Source organism: Stegostoma tigrinum, chromosome 8 (assembly GCF_030684315.1).
Source record: "Stegostoma tigrinum isolate sSteTig4 chromosome 8, sSteTig4.hap1, whole genome shotgun sequence".
In the NCBI taxonomy this organism is placed as follows: domain Eukaryota; kingdom Metazoa; phylum Chordata; class Chondrichthyes; order Orectolobiformes; family Stegostomatidae; genus Stegostoma; species Stegostoma tigrinum.
In genome coordinates, this window is record NC_081361.1 from 41,378,792 (window position 1) to 41,402,161 (window position 23,370).

At 41.6% G+C, this 23,370-nt stretch overlaps 1 protein-coding gene across 3 annotated transcripts in view; it reads left to right on the plus strand.

Annotated features, from left to right (window-relative positions):
* cdcp2 (CUB domain containing protein 2) overlaps nt 1–14,544 on the plus strand; it is a 31,455-nt gene extending 16,911 nt beyond the window's left edge. For 2 of the 3 annotated variants that reach the window (XM_048538820.2, XM_059647816.1), the window contains exons 4-6: nt 4,072–4,425; nt 4,900–5,078; nt 11,851–14,544. In XM_048538820.2, the coding sequence (XP_048394777.1) occupies nt 4,072–4,425; nt 4,900–5,078; nt 11,851–12,171 (854 nt within the window). In that variant the 3' untranslated portion in view covers nt 12,172–14,544. The remainder of the gene's footprint in view (nt 1–4,071; nt 4,426–4,899; nt 5,079–11,850) is intronic. The other variant, XM_048538821.2, reaches the window with a different exon arrangement.
* Nucleotides 14,545–23,370: the final 8,826 nt, after the last annotated feature.

Genomic DNA, 23,370 nt, shown 5'->3' on the forward strand with positions numbered 1-23,370 from the left:
TATGTATGAACAAATTCTCTTGGCCTGCAAAGAACAGGGTGCCGTGCATAGATATATGTACATTCTAGCACACACAATTGAAGCTTACTGGAAGCCTGACTAATAATCTTAAATTGATTTCCAGTGTAATTCTTAGCACACTCAAGATTATTTAGTCAGTGTTGTCCAATAATGATCTGACCACAGTGTAAGCTTGGTGCTGAAATAGTGTACATCAAAACTATCCTGCATGATAATGGTTATCCTGATTAAATAATTGTTTGATATAATGCAAAGTCAAAATAGTTAAAATGCTGCCTTTTTCAGCCCTGGAAGGTATCCAGTCTGGCTCAAATCACCCTGAGAAGAGAAGGTGCCTCAAAGATTTGAGAGGTGAAGTTAGCTGTCTTAAGCATACTATTTTGCTAGAGGATATCTGCAAATGTAATGTCCCATTAGTGCAATGCAGATCTGGCAGTCTGGAATCCAAAAATCCCTACATGTATGTTTCAACAAAATCTTCAGGATTCCTCTCTGGCTCACTGGGCTGATAGAACTATGGTCAGTATTACAGTTGTGGGAATAGGTTTAGTGTGTGATGGGTGAAGAATGGGATATCTGGCCTCCTGCTCAGTTGAGTGCCACAGGCCTATGCAAAGTTATGATCTTGCTTACTTGTCCCATGCTAATTGGGTTGCCACTATCATTGCAAACTCTGTCAACAAAGGAGGAAGCTAGGTCTTGGAGGGGGTATCAAGGATACATAAGAAACAAACGAGAGGCAAAAGTAGACATTGGGCCGCTCCAAATTGATGCTGAAAAGGCTTGTGATGGGAGATAAGGAAGTAGCTGAAGAACTTAACAAGTACTTTGCATCAGTCTTCACAGTGGAAGACATGAGTAATATCCCAACAATTAAGGAGACTCCGGGGCAGAGTTGGGTATAGTAGGCATTACAAAAGAGAAAGTGCTAGAAAAACTAAAAGACCTAAAAACTGATTGATCTCCTGGCCCCGATGGGCTACATCCTAGAGTTCTGAGGAAGGTGGCTGAGGAAATAGTGGAGGCATTGGTTGTGATCTTTCAAAAGTCATTGGAGTCAGGAAAAGCCCCAGATGATTGGAAAATCGCTGTTGTAACCTCCTTGTTTAAGAAAGGATCAAGACAAAAGATGGAAAATTATAGGCCGATTAGCCTAACGTCGGTTGTTGATAAAATTCTAGAATCCATCGATAAGGCTGAGATTTCTAAATTCTTGGGAGCGCAGAGTCGGATTAGAATAAATCAGCATGGATTTAGTAAGGGGAGGTCGTGCCTGATAAACCTGTTCGAATTCTTTGAAGAGGTAACAAGTAGGTTAGACAAGGTAAACCCAATGGATGTTATCTATCTAGACTTCCAAAAGGCCTTTGATAAGGTGCCTCACAGGAGGCTGCTGAGTAAGGTGAGGGTCCATGGTGTTCGAGGTGAGCTACTGGCATAGATTGAGGATTGGCTGTCTGACAGAAGGCAGAGAGTTGGGATAAAAGGCTCTTTTTTGGAATGGCGACTGGTGACAAGTGGTGTCCCACAGGGCTCAGTGTTGGGGCTGCAGTTGTTCACTTTATATATTAATGATCTGGATGAAGGGACTGGGGGAATTCTGGTGAATTTTGCCAATGATACGAAGTTAGGTGGACAGGCAGGTAGTACTGAGGATGTAAGGAGGCTGCAGAAAAATTCAGACAGTTTAGGAGAGTGGTTCAGGAAATGGCTGATGAAATTCAACGTATATGGATTTCAGCAAGGCGTCCGATAAGGTTCCCCACAGTAGGCTATTGTACAAAATGCGGAGGAATGGAATTGTGGGAGATATAGCAGTTTGGATCGGAAATTGGCTTGCTGAAAGAAGACAGAGGGTGGTAGTTGATGGGAAATGTTCATCCTGGAGACCAGTTACTAGTGGTGTACCCCAAAGGTCGGTGTTGGGTCCACTGCTGTTTGCCATTTTTATAAATGACCTGGATGAGGGCGTAGAAGGATGGGTTAGTAAATTTGCAGACGACACTAAGGTCGGTGGAGTTGTGGATAGTGACGAAGGATGCTGTAGGTTGCAGAGAGACATAGATAAGCTGCAGAGCTGGGCTGAGAGGTGGCAAATGGAGTTTAATGCAGACAAGTGTGAGGTGATGCACTTTGGTAGGAGTAACCGGAAGGCAAAGTACAGGGCTAATGGTAAGATTCTTAGCAGAGAGATCTTGGTGTCCATGTACACAGATCCTTGAAAGTTGCCACCCAGGTTGACAGGGCTGTTAAGAAGACCATACAGTGTTTTAGCTTTTATTAATAGAGGATTCGAGTTCCGGAACCAAGAGGTTATGGTGAAGCTGTACAAAACTCTGGTGCGGCCGCACTTGGAGTATTGTGTACAGTTCTGGTCACCGCATTATAAGAAGGATGTGGAAGCTTTGGAAAGGGTGCAGAGGAGATTTACTAGGATGTTGCCTGGTATGGAGGGAAGGTGAAACGAGGAAAGGCTGAGGGACTTGAGGCTTTAGAGAGAATAAGGTTGAGAGGTGACTTAATTGAAACATATAAAATAATCAGAGGGTTAGATAGGGTGGAGAGGGAGAGCCTGTTTCCTAGGATGGTGACGGCGAGCACGAGGGGGCATAGCTTTAAATTGAGGGGTGAAAGATGTAGGACAGATGTCAGAGGTAGTTTCTTTACTCAGAGAGTAGTAAGGGATTGGAACGCTTTGCTTGCAACGGTAGTAGATTCGCCAACTTTAGGTACATTTAAGTCGTCATTGGATAAGCATATGGATGTACATGGAATAGTGTAGGTTAGATGGGCTTGAGATCGGTATGACAGGTCAGCACAACATCGAGGGCTAAAGGGCCTGTACTGTGCTGTAATGTTCTATGTTCTATGTGAGCAAATGCGAGGTCTTGCACTTTGGAAAAATGAATTCAGGCATGGACTATTTTATAAATGGTGAGAAAATTCATAAAGCCGAAGTACAAAGGGATCTGGGAGTGCTAGTCCACAATTCTGTAAAGGTTAACTTGCAGGTTGCGTCCATGATTAAGTTTGCGAATGTAATGTTGTCATTTATCTCAAGAGGGTTGGAATTTAAAAGCAGCGATATGCTTCTGAGACTTTATAAACTCTAGTTAGGCCATATTTAGAATACTGTGTCCTATTTTGGGCCCCACACCTCAGGAAGGACACACTGGCATTGGAGCGTGTCCGGCGGAGATTCACACGGATGATCCCTGGAATGGTAGCTTTAATGTATGATGAACGGCTGAGGATCCTGGGATTGTATTCGTTAGAGTTTAGAAGGTTGAGGGGAGATCGAATAGAAACTTACAAGATAATGCATGGCTTAGAAAGGGTGGAAGCTGGGAAGTTGTTTCCATTAGGTGGGGAGACTAGGACCTGTGGGCACAGCCTTAGAATTAGAGGGGGTAAATTTGAATGGAAATGAGGAGACATTTCTTCAGCCAGAGAGTGGTGGGCCTGTCGAATTCACTGCCACGGAGCGCAGTGGAGGCCAGGACGTTAAATGTCTTCAAGGCAGAGATTGAGAAATTCTTGATCTCGCAAGGAATTAAGGGCTACGGGGAGAGTGCGGGTAAGTGGAGTTGAAATGCCCATTGGCCATGATTGAATGGTGGAGTGGACTCGATAGGCCGAGTGGCCTTACTTCCACTTATGGAAGTATGGCGTCTTATGGTCTTATGGGTCCAGTAGAGTTAGATGAAATCCTGGTTTCACCACTTGAATCTGAGGAATTTAGAGACCATTTTAGGACAAATATCTGACTGCACCAATTTCTGATTTGTTACCCATAGGCTGACATCAGGAGTTCTTAAAAATGTTACATTTCCTGCCTTTAACATTCCCTTGACTTGGGGAGCACACAGCCTATCAACCAACATAACCAGCTTGAAAAACAATTCTTTCAAATTCACAGATTCACAACAAATCACTGTCAATTCTAGGCAGAAGCCATTTTGTTTAGTAACTAACTTTACAAATACCCACTTATTTGCTGATCATATTTTTAAGGGTTAACATTGATATTTTGTGTCTCATTTTCCCCAGGTGAATGTCAGCAAGTATTCACAGCTATTAAAGGGAATTTCTCTAGCCCACGCTATCCAAATATTTACCCGAATAATATCAACTGTCATTGGACAATCCAGCAACCTCTTGGTTACAGGATCAACGTTCACTTAAATGATTTTGAGCTGGAGGACAGAGACAGCCTGACAGATGCCTGTGACTATGATTTTCTTGCGATCTTTGATGGAGAAAGTGAAACTGACACATTAATAGGGAAATGGTGTGGTCAGAACTCACCCTCTTCACTCCTGTCCAATGGGAACAGACTTTTATTTGTGTTGTCTGCTGACAGGAATACAGCTTCTCGTGGCTTCCATGTATCATACGATGGTGGTAAGTGGAGGGTTGATTGTGGCAAGCAGCCACTAAATGCTTGGATATGGGTGGTAATTTATCCAAAGGGATATCAAATGGACAAAGGAAGCATGATGGTGGGAATGAAAGTTTCAGTTATTGACATCCTTCAGTTAGGATGACATACCGTCCCTAAGTTAGAAAGAAAACTTTGGGTTCAAGTTCCACTTCTGAGACTTGAGTACAAAATTTAAGGCTAGCACTCTATTGTGACATGTGAAAATCCATAATTTAGTGGCTCCACTATCTGCTGTTCCAATCTAAGCACTAGCATCATCAACATTGATAACTTGGAGCAGGCCATTTACCAACTAAATGACCAACCGAGTATCACACTAGGAAGTGTATTTACCCACTGAGTCAACAGGTGCTGTGTGGTACAGCATTCTGTGTAATCGATGCAGCCAGAATTATTGACATTTAACTGTGCTTTATTTCTTTTACTTGTTTCAGTCATTCCAATGAACATCAGCTGCACAAGAACAGATTTCCAGATTCAGATTGCTGCACATGCTGTTCCGTCACTCAGTCGAAGCAACATTTATCTAGGAAACCAAGACTGTACTGCTCAGGTTTTTGGCTCTGTGTACAAAATTATCTCACGATTTGATGCATGTGGAACAAAGACCCAGGTAATTGGACGTCAGTCATGTCCTTTCACTAGAAAATCTAGTTGACCAACAAGACTTAAAAAGACCAAAAAACAATGGGTGAAATTTTCTCTTCTGAGGCTTAATATCATGGCAGGCCCAAAAAACAGGAGGTTTTTCTACTTAGGAATGGGTTAAGTTTTCTTGTGCAATTACATTCCTTAAAGCTTTTGTCATGTACGTGAGAAGACAAGAAATAGAAGCAGGAGTAGGCATTTCAGCCTGTCAAGCTTGACCCACCATTCAAGATCATGGTTGATCTGTCCCAGGCCTTAACTCCTCTTTACTGTAAACTTATCAGGGCCCTTAACTGCCTGATATTTTCAAAACTCTGTCTTCCTTCTCTTCACATAGTTACAGTGATCTAGACTCCACAGATCAGAATTCCCTCCTCAAGAAATTTCTTTGCATCTCAGTTTTAAATTAGTATCTCCTTATTCTATCATTATGTTCTCCAGTATAAGATACCCTCACTGCTGGAAACACATTTTTTCAATATCTATCTTGTTAAGCTGTCAAGAATCTTTTATGTTTCAGTAATATCACCTCTCAATCTTTTAAATTCCAATAAATAAAAGTTTAACCCACTTAGCCAGACTTGACAAGTCAACCCCTTCATCACAGGAATCAGCCTAGTGAATCTTTATGAACTGCCCCCAGTACTGATATATGGGGAACAAACTGTACACAGCACTCCAGGGTGCAGCCTCACCAACACACTGTACAGTTGTAATACGACTTCTCTATTTTAAACTCCACACCTTTAGCAATAAAGGGTAAAATTCCATTCGTCTTCTTAATTACTTGCTGTACCTGCACGCTAAGGTTTTGTGTTTCATGTCAAGAACACCCAGATTTTTCTGTGATGCACACTTTTGGAGTCTATCTCCATTCCCATTTCTGGTTGCAGCAGCAGCGGGAGCTTGGAGCAGGAGCCTGTCGGGAAGCCAGTGAGTCACGGTTTTTGAAAATCGGTGTCCATGTACACAGATCCGTGAAAGTTGCCACCCAGGTTGACAGGGCTATTAAGAAGGCATACAGTGTTTTAGCTTTTATTAATAGAGGATTCGAGTTCCGGAACCAAGAGGTTATGGTGAAGCTGTACAAAACTCTGGTGCGGCCGCACTTGAAGTATTGTGTACAGTTCTGGTCACCGCATTATAAGAAGGATGTGGAAGCTTTGGAAAGGGTGCAGTGGAGATTTACTAGGATGTTGCCTGGTATGGAGGGAAGGTCATACAAGGAAAGGCTGAGGGGCTTGAGGCTGTTTTCATTAGAGAGAAGAAGGTTGAGAGGTGACTTAATTGAAACATATAAAATAATCAGAGGGTTAGATAGGGTGGATAGGGAGAGCCTTTTTCCTAGGATGGTGACGGCGAGCATGAGGGGGCATAGCTTTAAATTGAGGGGTGAAAGATATAGGACAGATGTCAGAGGTAATTTCTTTACTCAGAGAGTAGTAAGGGAATGGAACGCTTTTCCTGCAACGATAGTAGATTCGCCAACTTTAGGTATATTTAAGTCGTCATTGGACAAGCATATGGACGTACATGGAATAGTGTAGGACAAGATGGGCTTGAGATCGGTATGACAGGTCGGCACAACATCGAGGGCCGAAGGGCCTATACTGTGCTGTAATGTTCTATGTTCTATGTAAGTAATAGTCTGCCTTTTGATCTTTCTGTCAAAATGCATGACCTCACACCTTTCTCCTCTAAACTCCATCTGCCAAGTTTTTTTTACCAGTCATTAAACATATAAATTCCTCATGTCTCCATCATAAAATGCCCTGTCAGCTATTTTGTTTCATCATCAAATTTAGATTCATTAGACTCTTTCCCTCCTCTGTCATTAATTTGTTAGTAATTAATTGAGGCCCTAGGGTTCATGCTGGTGGGACTATTTATGTTTTACCAACTTGAAAGACATGCATTAATCCTACCCCTGTTGCTTCTGTGTTAAACCAATCCCCAATCCATGCTAATACATTATACCTAATATATCACCTACATGTTTACCTGTGTCATCACACTTCAGCTCTGACGGGTAGATACAAGTTAAAGAGGTTCTCTGCTGCTGGTATTTATTGTCTATCACTGCTAACTTTCTCACACAGGTCCACTCTCCCTCTGTTGGGCCTCCCTCTCCACCATTTGTTTTATTTCCCATTGTCACTGCCCTTTTCGTGTAGGTCTACTGGCTGCTGTTTGAGAAGTGCTGATCCCAATCTGTTTCTCATTCTTTATGTAGTTGTTCTCCCCACTCTGTCTCGTGCTATTTATGAAGCTACTGTTCAGGTTCTTGTATACTATTTCAGAAGCACGTGGTCCTCTTTTGTCTCATTTCAACTCTTTGTTAAAACACCGAATTTTATTGGTGGACAGCCAAGAAATTCTGCCTTTCTGTTGGGACTTTCCAAGATCCAACTTTCATATACTATATTTGATAGGCAACTTGACCATTGTTGGGGCTTGCATTCTGGATCCCACCCAATAATGAAGATGGCAGAAGGTAGCCCCAAAATTTAGCGATTGATCCCTAGAGCTGCTCCTGCAGGTTGAGCATTGGGACATCCAATTTTCCATCCTGAGGCAATCAGCACACTGTCCATCATGGAGGTACAACTGGATGTGGTGTTGCAAGAAAATTAATGATCTTTTGCGGTCTGCCAGTGGTAAATTCACTGTCTACTAAATTCTTGCTTCTCCTTTGACTGCGTCCATTGTAAGCCTGCCATGGTATGGAAATGTCACACATCCTTGGATAACATCATATGCCTCATGTCTAATCAATCTTTCTCACTTCATTACATCCACCTTTATTGGATCAAGAGTGATTCTTCATTTCACACATTTGCCATAGTTTACATGGCAAACAGAAAGAGATCTACAGCACTACCTCCTCAGGCGACATATTCCAGGCACTCACCACCCTTTGTGTGAAAAACATGCCTCACACATCTCTTTTAAACTTCTCCCCTTGCACCTTGAACCTGTGTCCCCTAACAATTGACCCTTCCATCCTGGGAAAAAGCCTTATACTTCCCACTCTATCCATGCCGTTCACAATCTTATAGACTTCAATCAGGTCGTCCCTCACCCTCTTGCATTCCACTGAAAACAACTCCAGTCTATCCAACCTTTCCTCATAGTTAAAACCCCCTTTACCAGGCAACATCCTGGTAAACCTTTTCTGTACCATCTCCAAAGCATCCACATCCTTCTGGTAGTGTAGTGACTGGATGTACAATATTCCAAATATGGCCTAAATAAAATTCTATAAAGTCGCAGCACAATTTATGTATCTTTACACTTAATGCCCCTTCCAATGAAGGCAAATATGCCATAAGCCTTTTTTACTACCTTACCTACCTGCGCTGCACCTTCAGTGATCTGTGGACTTGCACACCCAGATAACTCTGCATATCAGTACTCCTGAGTATTCGCAATTCATTGTATAATCTGCACCTGTACTTGACCTTCCAAAATGCATCACTTCACATTTGTCCAGATTAAACTCCATCTGCCATTTTTCTTTCCATGCCTCCAACTGATCTATATCCTGCTGTATCCTTTGACAATCTTCCTCACTATCCATAACTCTCCCAATCTTTGTATTATCTGCAAACTAACTAATTAGATATTCTGCAGGAGAACGTGCACAACTGCAGAGATACATGAACCATGTGCCCTTACCACATTCGAGGAACAGGCTGCTGAGCTGGCAGAGAGCATGGCAACAGCCCTGTGCAGAAGGCAAGGTTGAATATGTCCAGCTGTTTAATGAGAAAAACTCAAAGGCATTTCTCATAACTGCACAAGAAGCATGTAACCTCTGGTAAGGGTGACAGCTTTGCAACCATTATGTTTTCCCCTGTAATATCAAGATCGCAATCACAGATCCATGGAATACAAGGAAGAGCCCCATCCCCCTGACCTCTCCCTCCCAACCCCCATTCAGCACACCTCTAAGAAGAAACAGCCTGAACTCTCCGAGGAAGCACCGTCATGGTATTCCAAACCATTCTACACCATTGCAGATACTTCCCCCTTGGTGAATAACATATCTAGAATAGGTTCAGTATAACATTCTGGTTAGCACAGAACTGGCATGGACCTTCGGCAATAAACAGTGAAAACAGCTGTGGTCTCTAACACTCAAAGGGCCCTTGAGAAACAGTCGCTTACTGAGTCTAGTACAGATTCTTGACTTGGTTGTAAATGAACTGACGAGATGGAGGTAAGTCATGGAATAGCTGACAGAGGTGCCAGAGATCACACAGACTGAAGCAAGGGATGGAGGAGTCTGCCCATGTTCCCACTGATGGTGTGACTTTGGCAAGTGACTTGGCTCAGTATGGACTAAGAGATGATAGCCATGGAGAGCCAAGTGCAGCAGGACAGTCAGTATCTGCCCAAAATGGGCTCAAGCCTTAACTCCATCACTCAAGCAAAAGGTGCTTTCATTTGCTGGCTTGGCAAGAAGTAATCAAAGGACCTCCATCTGTCCTGTTTGTTCATCAGACAGACTCCCAGGAATTGTCTTCTGAGAACATTTCAGAGTAGCCTGCCGTATCAACTCCACTCTGTCAGAGACTCAGTGCCTCCAGCAGCTCAGGCTGAAATTGCACCTATACCTCTGCAAGAGACCCTGCAGCAGGTTGAGGCTCTCTGCCCCATCCCACCAGATTACACCTACCAAAGTTGTCTGTGGCAAAGCAAGTCAGCAAGCTTTTACCAGCTCAGCTGAAATTGCTCATGAAGCACCCAGACAGAGTGCTAGAAAGAAAAAGATTAAAGAATGTTGTGGTGCCCAATGTTTGTATATTATAGAAAATTGAAATGATCAGGGGCCAATTGTACTACCTGCACTGTAACAGAAAGGTTAGATGATGGTAATACTGTTGATGTGGTATAAATGGATTTCTAGAAGGCATTTGAGACAATGCCACACAACAATTTGTGAGGAAAGCCATTTAGAGACAGTGGCAATGTGAATACAAAATTAGCTGAGTGATAAGAAACAGACAGTAATGGTCAATGGATCGATTTTGAGCTGGAGGAAGGTTTGAAGAAGAGTTTTGATTGAAATTTTCAAAATCATGAACTGGCTGGAAGCAGTGAATAGTGAGAAGCATTTCCTGCTCATAAAAGGAACAAGAACTAGGTGGTATAGATTTAAAGTGATTTGCAAAAGAAACAAGGGCGGTAAGAGAGAAAATGTTTTGACTCAGTGAGTAGTCAGGTTCTGGAATGTATTGCCTAGAAGTGTGGGAGAAGCAGGTTCAGCCTTCAATAGGGCATTGGATGATTATTTGGATAGAAATAGTATGCAGGGGAATGGGGAACAAGCGGAAGATTGGCACTAGACAATAATGCTCATTTAACAAGTCAGGGGAGGCATGATAGGCCAAATGTTCTTCTGAAGTGTAACACTTCTGTGATTCTTGAGCTGTGAAACCTAGCCTTGCAACTGCTGCCATTTGAGTGAGGTTTGCCAGCTACCTGCTTTGTTTGATGTGCACCTTGTTTGGAAAATGTCTGGTCTCCATCTACGGTGTGTATCACTTGTCAACCTATATCAGAAAGGAAAACTTTGTTTAAAATATAGGCCGTGACAACATTCTGACAGTACTACTGAAGAGGTGCACCAGAACTTGCTACACCCTAGCCAACTGTTCTGGTACAGCTACAATGTTGTCATCTACCCAACAATTGCCCAGGGATGTCCTGTATACAAAAAGCAGGACAAATCCAACCAAGCCAATAACTGTCCCATCAGTCTATTCTCAATCATCAGTAAAGCAGCTTGGGTGTTACCATTGATCAGGAATTCAACTAGGCTCGCTATATAAACACAGTAGCTACATGGGAAGGTCAGAGGCTAGGTTTACCACAACAAGTAACTCATCTCCTCACTCCCCAAAGACTGTCCACCATTTACAAAGCCCAATTCAAGAGTTTAATAGGATATTCCCATTTGCCTGGATGAGTGCAGATGCAACAGCACTCAAGAAGCTTGACAATATCCAGGTCAAAGCAGCTTGCTGATTGGCACTGTGTCCACAAGCGTCCACTCCTACTATCAACACTCAGTTGCAGCAGTATGTACTATCTACAAGATGCACTGCAGAATTTCACCAAAGATCGTGAGACAGTACTTTCCAAATCTGTGACCACTTCTAGAAGGACAAAGGCAGCAGATAATGTGGAAACACTACACCAAACCTGTGAGTTGATCATCCTGACTTGGAAATATATTGTCACTCCTTCACTATTACTGTGTCAAATTACTGGAATTCACTCCCTAAAAGTACTGTGGGACTACCTAAAGCATGTGGACTGCAGCAATTTAAGAAGGCAGCTCATTATTATCTTCTCAAGGAGTAACCAGGGATGGGCAATAAAATGTTGGTCAATCAACAATGCCCACATCTCACAAGATAATAAAAAAGGCCCAGGGTGGCACTACTCTTGGCCGAATGAGTGCTTCATGGAAGCAGAAATTAAGGTAATCAATGCAAATTGGTCATCCACTTGTAAGTAAGGTAAATTGCAATTTTGAATAATATAGAGTACTTTCTTGTTGCAGTGATCGCCTTCAAAGATTGAGTATTCTGTCCCAATTCTTGGTTACTTACATTCTCACTTTTTATCACTATCATTGTTGCTTTTTGGTCCCTATGTCTTTCAAAGTTAATCCATGTGCAATACATATTACAAATCTAAGTCACTATTTTGTCTTGGCTTTGCAGAGAAGAAGAAATGTTACCATCTTTGTGAATATTTTGTATGTAATGTTTTCTGATGGAACATGGGAAGACAACCAGGAATATGAGGTGCAATGTGACCTCAAGAGAAAAGCTGCTTCATACAACGTTATTACAGACACAGAACAGTATCAGCTCCAACAGCAGGCTGTTAATCTTGAGGATTCCAACTCTGATGAGTTGAAGGTGGAAGATGGATCAGATCTTTCCAGAACGCAAGATAGTAGCGACATTGTCTTCATTGGTATTTGTGTTTTGGCTGGAATTCTCATGTTGATTGCTATCATAGGGCTGGTCCTTCTGTAAGGACATGAGATGATTGTATGTTTATGGTTGTAATGGTGTATTTATCAGTTTGAAAAAAATGGCTTTTTGGAGGGTGGCTGTAATGTAATTTAATTTTTTAATGCCTTTTTAGCAAGAAACTCTCAGTGCAGTGGTAAGTCTCAGTTTCCGTGAAATGTTTGTTTTGTTCATTTTCCTATCATAGGACAGTACAGAATTCAAAGACCAATCTGCCCATCAAGTTTGCTCTGCTTCTTTCAAAGCACAATCCATTTAGTCCCACTTCCCTGCAATTTCTTTTAAAGTATTTATCAAATTCCTTCCTGAAAGCTACTGTGTTCCGTCGTGTTACTAAGCTGTACAATTCCAAATTCAAAGTACTCATTTTGTTAATAAGAAGGTTTTTTCTCATATTGCCCTTGTTCTTTTAATCACCTTAAGTCTGTAAGCGCTGATTAATGTCATTTTCATGTTTGGAAACAGATTCCCTTTACTTGCTGTATTTACTGTAATTTTCTGCACTGAATGTAGCCTCTCTTAAACAAACCTGACAAAGGAATATACATATCATAAAATAAGTTGCAGTGATGTTATTTGGAGAAGGTGCACTTTTTCAACAGCACTGTTCCCATTACAAACATGTGATGGTCATGTTCCCAATGAGACCAATATACTTATTAAGACCATGAGCTGGGAGTATAGAAACACAGAATTAAAATTGTAACATGGTCGCACTAAATTGCACAATAGATTTTTAAAAAATCAGATATTGTGTTTTAACGGTATTAAATTAATACTAGTGAAATAATTGTTCACACATTGATGGTGCTGACTAGATAATATCTCCTTTAAGCCACAGTACATGGTAACTTTATTATGCTTATATTTCTGTTTAACTCATGTAAAGTTAGCCAAGAACCTTTGGTAAGTCTTGTTACTGGTATTAACCAACTTGAACAAAGAACCAAAAAAAACTGCAGATACTGAAAATCAAAAACAGAAGTTGCTGGAAAAACTTAGTGATCTGGCAGCATCTGTGGAGAGAAATCAGAGTTAATGTTTCAGGTCCAGTGACCTTTCTTCAGAACAGTTGTTTCTGTCCACAGATGCTGCTAGACCTGCTGAGTTTTTCCAGCAATTTCTGTTTTTATTCTTAATTTTCTTCACTAACTTGAAAGTACCCTTGTGGCAGAAACTTATAATCACAGTTCTGGTCCACAAATGCAAATAGTTTCTGACACAAGGACCACAAAATTCTTTTTTGGCTTTCATGACGCTGGATTTTTGTTTGAAATGCATTCTTAGCTTCTTAGTTTAACTCTTAATTTCTTACAAGTAAATCCCATCTTCAATGTCTCCACTGTATTGCTAAACAAGTCTTTAGTTGTTGACTATGATTCTCTAGATAAACATAGGCTAGCTTTCATAAAATTTGCAAACATGTTCAAAGCATAAAAGTACTCTCCCTGTCTGGTTCCTCTATGAAAAGGAACAGCAATTAAAAACACAGCCATTCTATAGCCAACAGGCAAGGATAGAAAGGAGAAATGACGTTGATTTCGCTAGCAATTAGTATGTTAAAGCATTTTTATGCAAACATGAATAATATTAGAAATTAAGTTGATGGAGTTACTGCTCTAAGCATCATTAGAGAATTTAAATATTGAATATTTTTAAAATGTGGCTAAACATTGATGACTGACAAGGAAAAAGAGATAAGCTTCACAGCACAATCAAGGGTAACAAAAGTAATGATTAGAACAGTTTAGAGAACAATGGGAAAGAAAATTAATGATAATTACAGAAGTAATGATAAACGTTTTTCAAGACTATGAAGGCCTTGGTGGGATTACTGAAAGACACTTCAGGACAGATTGGAGTGGAATTTCAGGCGTGGAAAAGATGTTCAATGACTATTTTACATCAGTCCAAATTCCTCTAGATGTCCAACAACTAGATGTGACTTGCACTGTAAAATGAATATTGGTAGTTTTACAATAGAGAGGAAGATGTCTCAAAACAAAGCATCTTAAATAAATGATCTGAGCACTGATTTGTAATCACCTTGTCTTTACCTTTAACTGCTTGTTGAATTCTGGGATCATACACTTAGTATGGAAAGTTGCTCATGTGGTCGTGGTGCTGATTTTCATACGGTGTAGTAAATCAAACTCAAGAAACGCCAGGCTCATTAACCTGGTATGGATTAGAAATTATTTCCATTCACATAGGTGGAAAATTGTAGTTAATGTCTATAAATCTACTTGGAGGTTGTTATCAGTGGTGTCCTCCATGAATCACTTTTTAATATCTTTATGAATGTTGTTATTACCACGAGGGGAAAATGAACTGTTTTGCTTTAGTTCCACTATTCCACAGATCACAACATAATTGTTTTACCTGGGTCCCAACACAGTCCAGTTCCCTTCTGGAGTTTTAAAATAAAAAGATCCATCAACCAGGTTCCTTTGATGAGCACAAATTTATTTATTTGTTATAAACAAAATTGTTCAATGATGATGCAAAACTGGTTTAACAAATTTAATTTGGAATACGAAAATATAAATGTTTACCCCTCTAAGTAACCTAAATAAACACTCATGCCTACGCTGAATGAAGAGAAAATAAAAAAGGATCTCTCGCTGTAGTTTGGGGAGAAAACATTTTTGGTGAATTTGTTTTAGTCCTTGAAGGCAGAAAGAGGATAAGACATGGAATGTTCAGATGTGGCTGTCACGCTGACATTTTGGCATACAGAGATGAATGTCATTAAACACAAGCAGATGTCTAGGATCTTTGCTGATACATCTTGTCCAGGAAACACAATACTGAGGATTCCATGAAGGTAATCCGTTTCAAACCAGACTAAGGGTCCAGTTACCACAATGGATGCAGAAGAGATTCTTCAAAATCAGGAGAAGTGGGCCAGGAATCTTCTTTTCTTTCCTCAGGTTGGCCACCAATTTGCAACCTGACAGTCATAAACCCAGGCAGCAGGTCTGCAGAATGTTTGTTTTAAAAGAAAAGTTCTAATGTCCTTTCACTGACCATTTTTTAAAAAAAAGCCAAGTATCCAGTATCATTTAAAATCAAGACCACAATAATTATTAATATGAATTCACCATAACAATGTCTTCTGTGTAAATGTGCAAATTTTCATAAGGCCCACAATTTGTGGATGTCAGAATTCTACAGTAGAACAAATTTATGAAAGTTGGGTGATTTAAACCAGAATCTGGCAAACATTCTTTAAAATAGTTAAACATGTATAGTGTAATTGATCAGTATAGAAACCAAGCGTGTTTTCACAATGCATGATTCCTAATTAAACTCAGTTATGATTGCTCATAACTCTCCAAATCATAATGGCAAGAGCTGAGAAAAAGTAACTGAAGCAAATGGAACATTTGGTAGCCTAGATTGAATTATTTAATGTAAAACAACTTGTCCTCTCCTGTCTAAACCGTGTTTGGAATGCTGCAACCAGTTTTGATCACTTTAGTGGACTATCCAGAAGTTCTGGAAAATTCTGAAGAAGGCTATTACAACTATTTAATTTGAAAGATCAAAGCTATTCTGAAAGATTTGAAAAGGTTGGTCTCTTCCCTTTATAAATGTACAGGGGATATTTTGAATATAAACAATTATTATATTGTTTGATATTTTTCCTTCCTAGGGACTATTTCAACTAAATAAGTTGGGGAGGACCACCGGTCATGTATTAAAGTTATGAAAGTGTAGATGTAGGTTAGATACTAGATGGTTCCACCTCTCCCAGAGATGAGTTGACATAGAAACATAAGACTTTTGAGTATCAGGCCCTTCAAGCTTTTTCCACCATTCGATAAGATCCTGGGCAGTTGTATGTGGTCTCAATGGGTCGCATCATAAAAGATAGATAAAATGTCAAGCACTAATTGGCTAGATGGCCTCTTCCTTCTGTGCTGTAATAATTCTTAGGCTACGTGTCTGATTTATGTGATCTCGTGTGGGTCATCTAAGAGAAAATTTTCACACTTTTTTCCTGATTGTTCTTGGAAATCTTTTCCCTTTTTTCTTTCCCAGCAGATTATATGAGCACAAGCAGGGGCAAATATATGTTTGTGAGTGTATGGCTGTCTGTGCAATGCCTATGCTAATGCCAGAGTCTGAGTTGGCTCAATGGAGCTGTTGGTCTTTTCCATTCTGATAATTTAATATGTTTATGTGTTCACATTTGTCTGCAGTGCCCGGCTTTGGAAAAGTGCCAGATGACAATGCTACTGTTATTTTCATGAGTGCAAAGTAGGCGTGGGTTGCAGCAAAGCAATTATAATTTGAAGAGAAGGGGTCCACAGTCAGTGACATATTGACATTTGAGATAATGGGAACTGCAGATGCTGGAGATTCCAAGATAATAAAATGTGAGGCTGGATGAACACAGCAGGCCAAGCAGCATCTCAGGAGCACAAAAGCTGACGTTTCGGGCCTAGACCCTTCATCAGAGAGGGGGATGGGGGGAGGGAACTGGAATAAATAGGGAGAGAGGGGGAGGCGGACCGAAGATGGAGAGTAAAGAAGATAGGTGGAGAGGGTGTAGGTGGGGAGGTAGGGAGGGGATAGGTCAGTCCAGGGAAGACGGACAGGTCAAGGAGGTGGGATGAGGTTAGTAGGTAGCTGGGGGTGCGGCTTGGGGTGGGAGGAAGGGATGGGTGAGAGGAAGAACCGGTTAGGGAGGCAGAGACAGGTTGGACTGGTTTTGGGATGCAGTGGGTGGGGGGGAAGAGCTGGGCTGGTTGTGTGGTGCAGTGGGGGGAGGGGATGAACTGGGCTGGTTTAGGGATGCAGTGGGGGAAGGGGAGATTTTGAAACTGGTGAAGTCCACATTGATACCATATGGCTGCAGGGTTCCCAGGCGGAATATGAGTTGCTGTTCCTGCAACCTTCGGGTGGCATCATTGTGGCAGTGCAGGAGGCCCATGATGGACATGTCATCAAGAGAATGGGAGGGGGAGTGGAAATGGTTTGCGACTGGGAGGTGCAGTTGTTTGTTGCGAACTGAGCGGAGGTGTTCTGCAAAGCGGTCCCCAAGCCTCCGCTTGGTTTCCCCAATGTAGAGGAAGCCGCACCGGGTACAGTGGATGCAGTATACTACATTGGCAGATGTGCAGGTGAACCTCTGCTTAATGTGGAATGTCATCTTGGGGCCTGGGATGGGGGTGAGGGAGGAGGTGTGGGGACAAGTGTAGCATTTCCTGCGGTTGCAGGGGAAGGTGCCGGGTGTGGTGGGGTTGGAGGGCAGTGTGGAGCGAACAAGGGAGTCACGGAGAGAGTGGTCTCTCTGGAAAGCAGACAGGGGTGGGGATGGAAAAATGTCTTGGGTGGTGGGGTCGGATTGTAAATGGCGGAAGTGTCGGAGGATAATGCGTTGTATCCGGAGGTTGGTAGGGTGGTGTGTGAGAACGAGGGGGATCCTCTTGGGGCGGTTGTGGCGGGGGCGGGGTGTGAGGGATGTGTCGCGGGAAATGCGGGAGACGCGGTCAAGGGCATTCTCAATCACCGTGGGGGGGAAGTTGCGGTCCTTAAAGAACTTGGACATCTGGGATGTGCGGGAGTGGAATGTCTTATCGTGGGAGCAGATGCGGCGGAGGCGGAGGAATTGGGAATAGGGGATGGAATTTTTGCAGGAGGGTGGGTGGGAGGAGGTGTATTCTAGGTAGCTCTAGGTACGCTAGGTAGCCCTCGTTCTCACACACCACCCTACCAACCTCCGGATACAACGCATTATCCTCCGACACTTCCGCCATTTACAATCCGACCCCACCACCCAAGACATTTTTCCATCCCCACCCCTGTCTGCTTTCCGGAGAGACCACTCTCTCCGTGACTCCCTTGTTCGCTCCACACTGCCCTCCAACCCCACCACACCCGGCACCTTCCCCTGCAACCGCAGGAAATGCTACACTTGTCCCCACACCTCCTCCCTCACCCCCATCCCAGGCCCCAAGATGACATTCCACATTAAGCAGAGGTTCACCTGCACATCTGCCAATGTGGTATACTGCATCCACTGTACCCGGTGCGGCTTTCTCTACATTGGGGAAACCAAGCGGAGGCTTGGGGACCGCTTTGCAGAACACCTCCGCTCAGTTCGCAACAAACAACTGCACCTCCCAGTCGCAAACCATTTCCACTCCCCCTCCCATTCTCTTGATGACATGTCCATCATGGGCCTCCTGCACTGCCACAATGATGCCACCCGAAGGTTGCAGGAACAGCAACTCATATTCCGCCTGGGAACCCTGCAGCCATATGGTATCAATGTGGACTTCACCAGTTTCAAAATCTCCCCTTCCCCCACTGCATCCCTAAACCAGCCCAGTTCATCCCCTCCCCCCACTGCACCACACAACCAGCCCAGCTCTTCCCCCCCACCCACTGCATCCCAAAACCAGTCCAACCTGTCTCTGCCTCCCTAACCGGTTCTTCCTCTCACCCATCCCTTCCTCCCACCCCAAGCCGCACCCCCAGCTACCTACTAACCTCATCCCACCTCCTTGACCTGTCCGTCTTCCCTGGACTGACCTATCCCCTCCCTACCTCCCCACCTACACCCTCTCCACCTATCTTCTTTACTCTCCATCTTCGGTCCGCCTCCCCCTCTCTCCCTATTTATTCCAGTTCCCTCCCCCCATCCCCCTCTCTGATGAAGGGTCTAGGCCCGAAACGTCAGCTTTTGTGCTCCTGAGATGCTGCTTGGCCTGCTGTGTTCATCCAGCCTCACATTTTATTATATTGACATTTGAGTCATTTTTTATGTAAAACTATTTTGTTCAACATTTAATTCAAAATCTATAGGTCACCAGTGACTCAGTTGGTGTTCTACCCTGGTGCTGAGCTATACAGATCAGGTTTGATCCCTCCTGACTGTCTAATCTTGGTAAGGGTGATGCAATAAGAAGAAAGTGATAATATTTAGTACAGGTACCAAATTCTGGTGATAGAAAATGATGGGTTTGATTATCGAGACACAGATATGATCAGTGGTAACAGAAATAAATGCCTCATTGCTTTAATTGAACTTACGATATTTATTTTAGCATTGCCATGCCACAATCTGGCACATCAAAACAGGGCTAACGTTGACTGATAAATTTTAACTCTATTACCTGCATATTTACCATGTCCAACATCTATGGGTATTAAACTATAATATATCCTTCACCTATCAGAACTAATATCGGTAGTACTTGTCTATCTCAGAAGATGATGGACTGCATTCAAGGTATATGCAGAAGCCCATTCATGAGTGGCTGTTCTTCATTCAGCTGACATAATCAATAGTATTGTCTCAGAACTGGCTGACATTTATTCTTTCCAGTGAGTTCTCTTTTCCACAATCTGGTCATTTTTTCAAACTTCTGCTTTCTCCAATCCCTTCTTGGCTGATTTTTGGCAAGCATTTCCAGTCAGCAGTGTGACTTCCCACACATCAAGTCCAAGGTCATACTTGGGGACATCCTTGTATCACAGACATAGGCTCTCTGTTGGTCCCAAGCTGATTGCAAGCCCTACGTAGAGTATGTGGGGATATGGCCATCGACTTTTTGCTCATATGACCCAGTTTTTGGTGTCAGTGCTAACTCAAGTGGGCAAATTTGTTGGGGGTACCTGCATACTTGTTTGGCTCAATGCTGCAGGTACAAAGCAATATGAAGAAAATTATGGAGAGATGTTTAATGAAATATTTTAATTTAACCCTCCTTTTGCTTTTTTTCCTTTCTTGAAATGTCTAACTTATGCTGGTGCACGCTTACATTGTAGATTGACCAGATAGCTTCCTGCATGTACCTAGACTGTAATTGTTATCCACTGACCCCTGCTGGAGAGTGTGTGTGTGTGTGTGTGTGTGTGTGTGTGTGTGGGTGTGGGTGTGTGTGTGGGAGAGAGAGAGAGAGAGAGAGAGAGAGTGTATGACAACAAATAACCCATTTCCAAGGAAACTCAAAGTGGATGCCCTTCCCAACCAACCGTATCCCCAAAAGAAACAACATGCCTGTTATTTAGTATATTTAGATATTGTTAATTTTCATAGGAACAGGTCAATGCCTTTAGCCCCTCAAGCCTGTTGTGCCAGATTTGTAGCCTAACTCCATATTCCTGTCTTTGCCTTTCCATAAATTTGGGATTTTGAAAAACTGAGCTAGCATCAAATGCCATTTGCGATGTAACAGAGTGACAAACTTTTATAGTCCTTTGTGAGCAGAAATGTTTCCAAATTTCACACTTGAAAAGCTCTTATTTTTTCTGGTCCGAGATCTATAACCATCAGAAATAGTTTATTCTTTATTGATTCCCCTTTGAATCTTGAAAATGCTGATAACTCAAAATATCCTTCCTAAGATATGGTGCCCAATATTAAACACAATAGTCCAGGCATTTAACTAGGGCATTGTATGTTATAGCATTTCTTCTATCTTTTTCATCTATAGTCCTGCAGATAAATACCATGTCTCTTTTTGTTTAAAATGTCATGGACAGGTATAATGATTAATGCACATAGATAACTAAGTGTCCATGGACTATTGACACCTCTAGCTTTTCACCTTTTAGAAAGTACTCTTGACATATCCTTTTTTGGATCCAATTGGATGATCTCACACTTGATATCAATTTGTCAGTTTTTTTTCCTCATTCATTTAGTCTATTACTATCTCTTTTTACTTTTAATTCAGGAACCAGCATTTTCACCAGTGTCTCATCCATGTGGCCATTCTTCACATCTAAATTAAAGTCAAATAAAGTTATTTAACCTAATATTCACACATATATACTTGCTAAAAGGAGTCATGAAAAAGTAATCAAAACAATTTTGCTTTACTTCAGAGTGCTGACCAATTCAGCATGAAGCACGAAATTATCACACCTATGTAGCAGTTTCACATCAAGTAGGTATTGTACTCATTTACGGAAGTCATGGAGAGATGTATTTTGATGACAATCTGGGAAAATGCCCTATAGTCGATGTACTTCTCTGGGTAACCACTTTTTCCTAAAATTGGTGATCCTTGTAGTCTTCGTAAAATCGCAGACTCTTGTTTCAAGCCTTTTTCAGTTTTCCAGTTTCAGCAGTATTCTTTTTTTTACTTTTTAATACTGAGAAGTGAATAATAAGAATGGAAGTCATATTTATTTGAAGCAGAGCATTGTTGGCTCATTCAGATAGATTTTACAGTCAGATATTGGCCAAATAAACTTTTCTTGTCTCTCTTCATTCTTTCATAAACAAAAAGCTCTCTGATACTCATAAGCCTTGGCAGTAAGACCAAACAAGTCTTTTCACACAAACAGAAACCATAAATTGCTGGAGAAACTCTGCAGCAATGGCAGCATCTACGGAAACAAAAGAGAGTTAATGTTTGGAATCTTGTGACCTGTCTTAAGGTCATTTTATCTTAGGGGGTGGTGCAGTGCTTGGAACGGGGGAAAACAGGAAGACAAATTGATGTTGGACATGGGCAGAATTTTCCACCTGAGATCACTGTGAAATACCTGTTTTTCCACAATCTGTGGGCCAGTGCAAAAGGACTCAGTTGCAGCCCTTCAATGGGAGGAATGCACATTGAGGCCTGTGAAGAGAGGAAATAATTGATTTTTTGGGAAAGGTGGGATGTGTATTACACTGAAAATAATCTACCTTATAGGTTACTTTCCAAATCTATCATTTGTGCAATGCAGGAATGAACCCATGTCTCACTAGTCAACAGCATTAAGGAGCACAAGTAAGGTCTAACAGTATTAATTGTTCAATCCGATCTGGCGTTCTTTGCTACAATTCTTTATCCTACCAATGTCTGAACGTCAGTTGGTATGAATTATTTTGAAAGTATTTCAAGCCAGAAGCAGGGGTATCTGGTAGAAATCTTTTTGTCCTACTCTAGAGCTTCAGCATGATAAACCCTATTTTCCTGTGGTACAAAAGAGAGAGAGTGGTGCATTGTCAGAGAACCTGCATTTCAGACGAGGTATTTGACTGAGGCTCCACCTGCCTTCTCAGGTGGGTTATAGAAGCTTCCACAGCGAGATTTTAAAGAAGATTACGAGAATTATTTTAGATATTCTGACCAAATTTTAATCAACAGTCTCAATCGAAATTTTTTAAAAAGTATCTGTTATCACATTGCTGTTTGTTGGAACTTTTGGCTGCAAATTGGTGGTCACATTTTCTACACAATACAGCTGCAACTACTCTTCAAAAGGTAAAGCACTTTGAGATGCTCAGTGATTGTGAAAGGTGCCATATGAATACAAGTCTTTTTTTCTTTCCTTGCATCACTTGACCACTTGTGGAAAAACAGTGGAACGCAGGAACAGGCGATTTCAATATTAGATTTTATCACAAAGAAGGGTATACAAAAGTGCAAGTTTGAAGTAGACCAATACATACTTTGAGAGACAGAGTGCAGCAAGGCTGGGATCATATACTATAATTGTTAAATATTAGCTATTATACTATCAGCTATTGTTAAATGTATGTATGTATGCAACATACACAAATGACATAAATTATATAATGCGTATGCATCACCTGACTCTCCAAGCCAAATGCTTGAAGGGATATAACTTAATATTTGTCCTTTAAGTTCTTAGAAGGGTTTTAAATGGATGTTAAATGTTTTCACTTGGCTGCCGCACCTAACCTGTCATCCATAAAGTAAAACAACAGAGTTAAGCAAAGTGACATTGTGACAAAACTTAATAAGCAACATTCTGATAATTGGTCACCATGCATCAGGTGAAGCAAGGGAAGACAGTGGCCTAGTGTTTTATTGCTAGACTATTAATTCGGATACTCAGGTCTTGTTCTGGGAGACCTAGGTTTGAACCTGGCCATGGCAGATGGTGGAATTTGAATCAATTAAAAGTCTAATGATGACCATGAAACCCTTGTCAGGGGAAAACCCCATCTAGTTCACTAACGCTCTTTAAAGGAAAAACAACTGTTATCCTTACCTTGTCTATGTGTAATTCCAGATCCACAGCTATGTCGTTGACTGTCAGCCGCCCTCTCAACAACTACAGATGGGCAACGAATGCTGGTCTAACCAGTGACACCCACATCCAATGAATAATTTTTTTTAAAATCACTAATCAACATCCAAGACTCAAATAAGCAAAGCTAAAGGTTTAGAAAGAGAGTTGAAAGAAAAACAGTAATAGTTATTGAGATGTATGGATTTT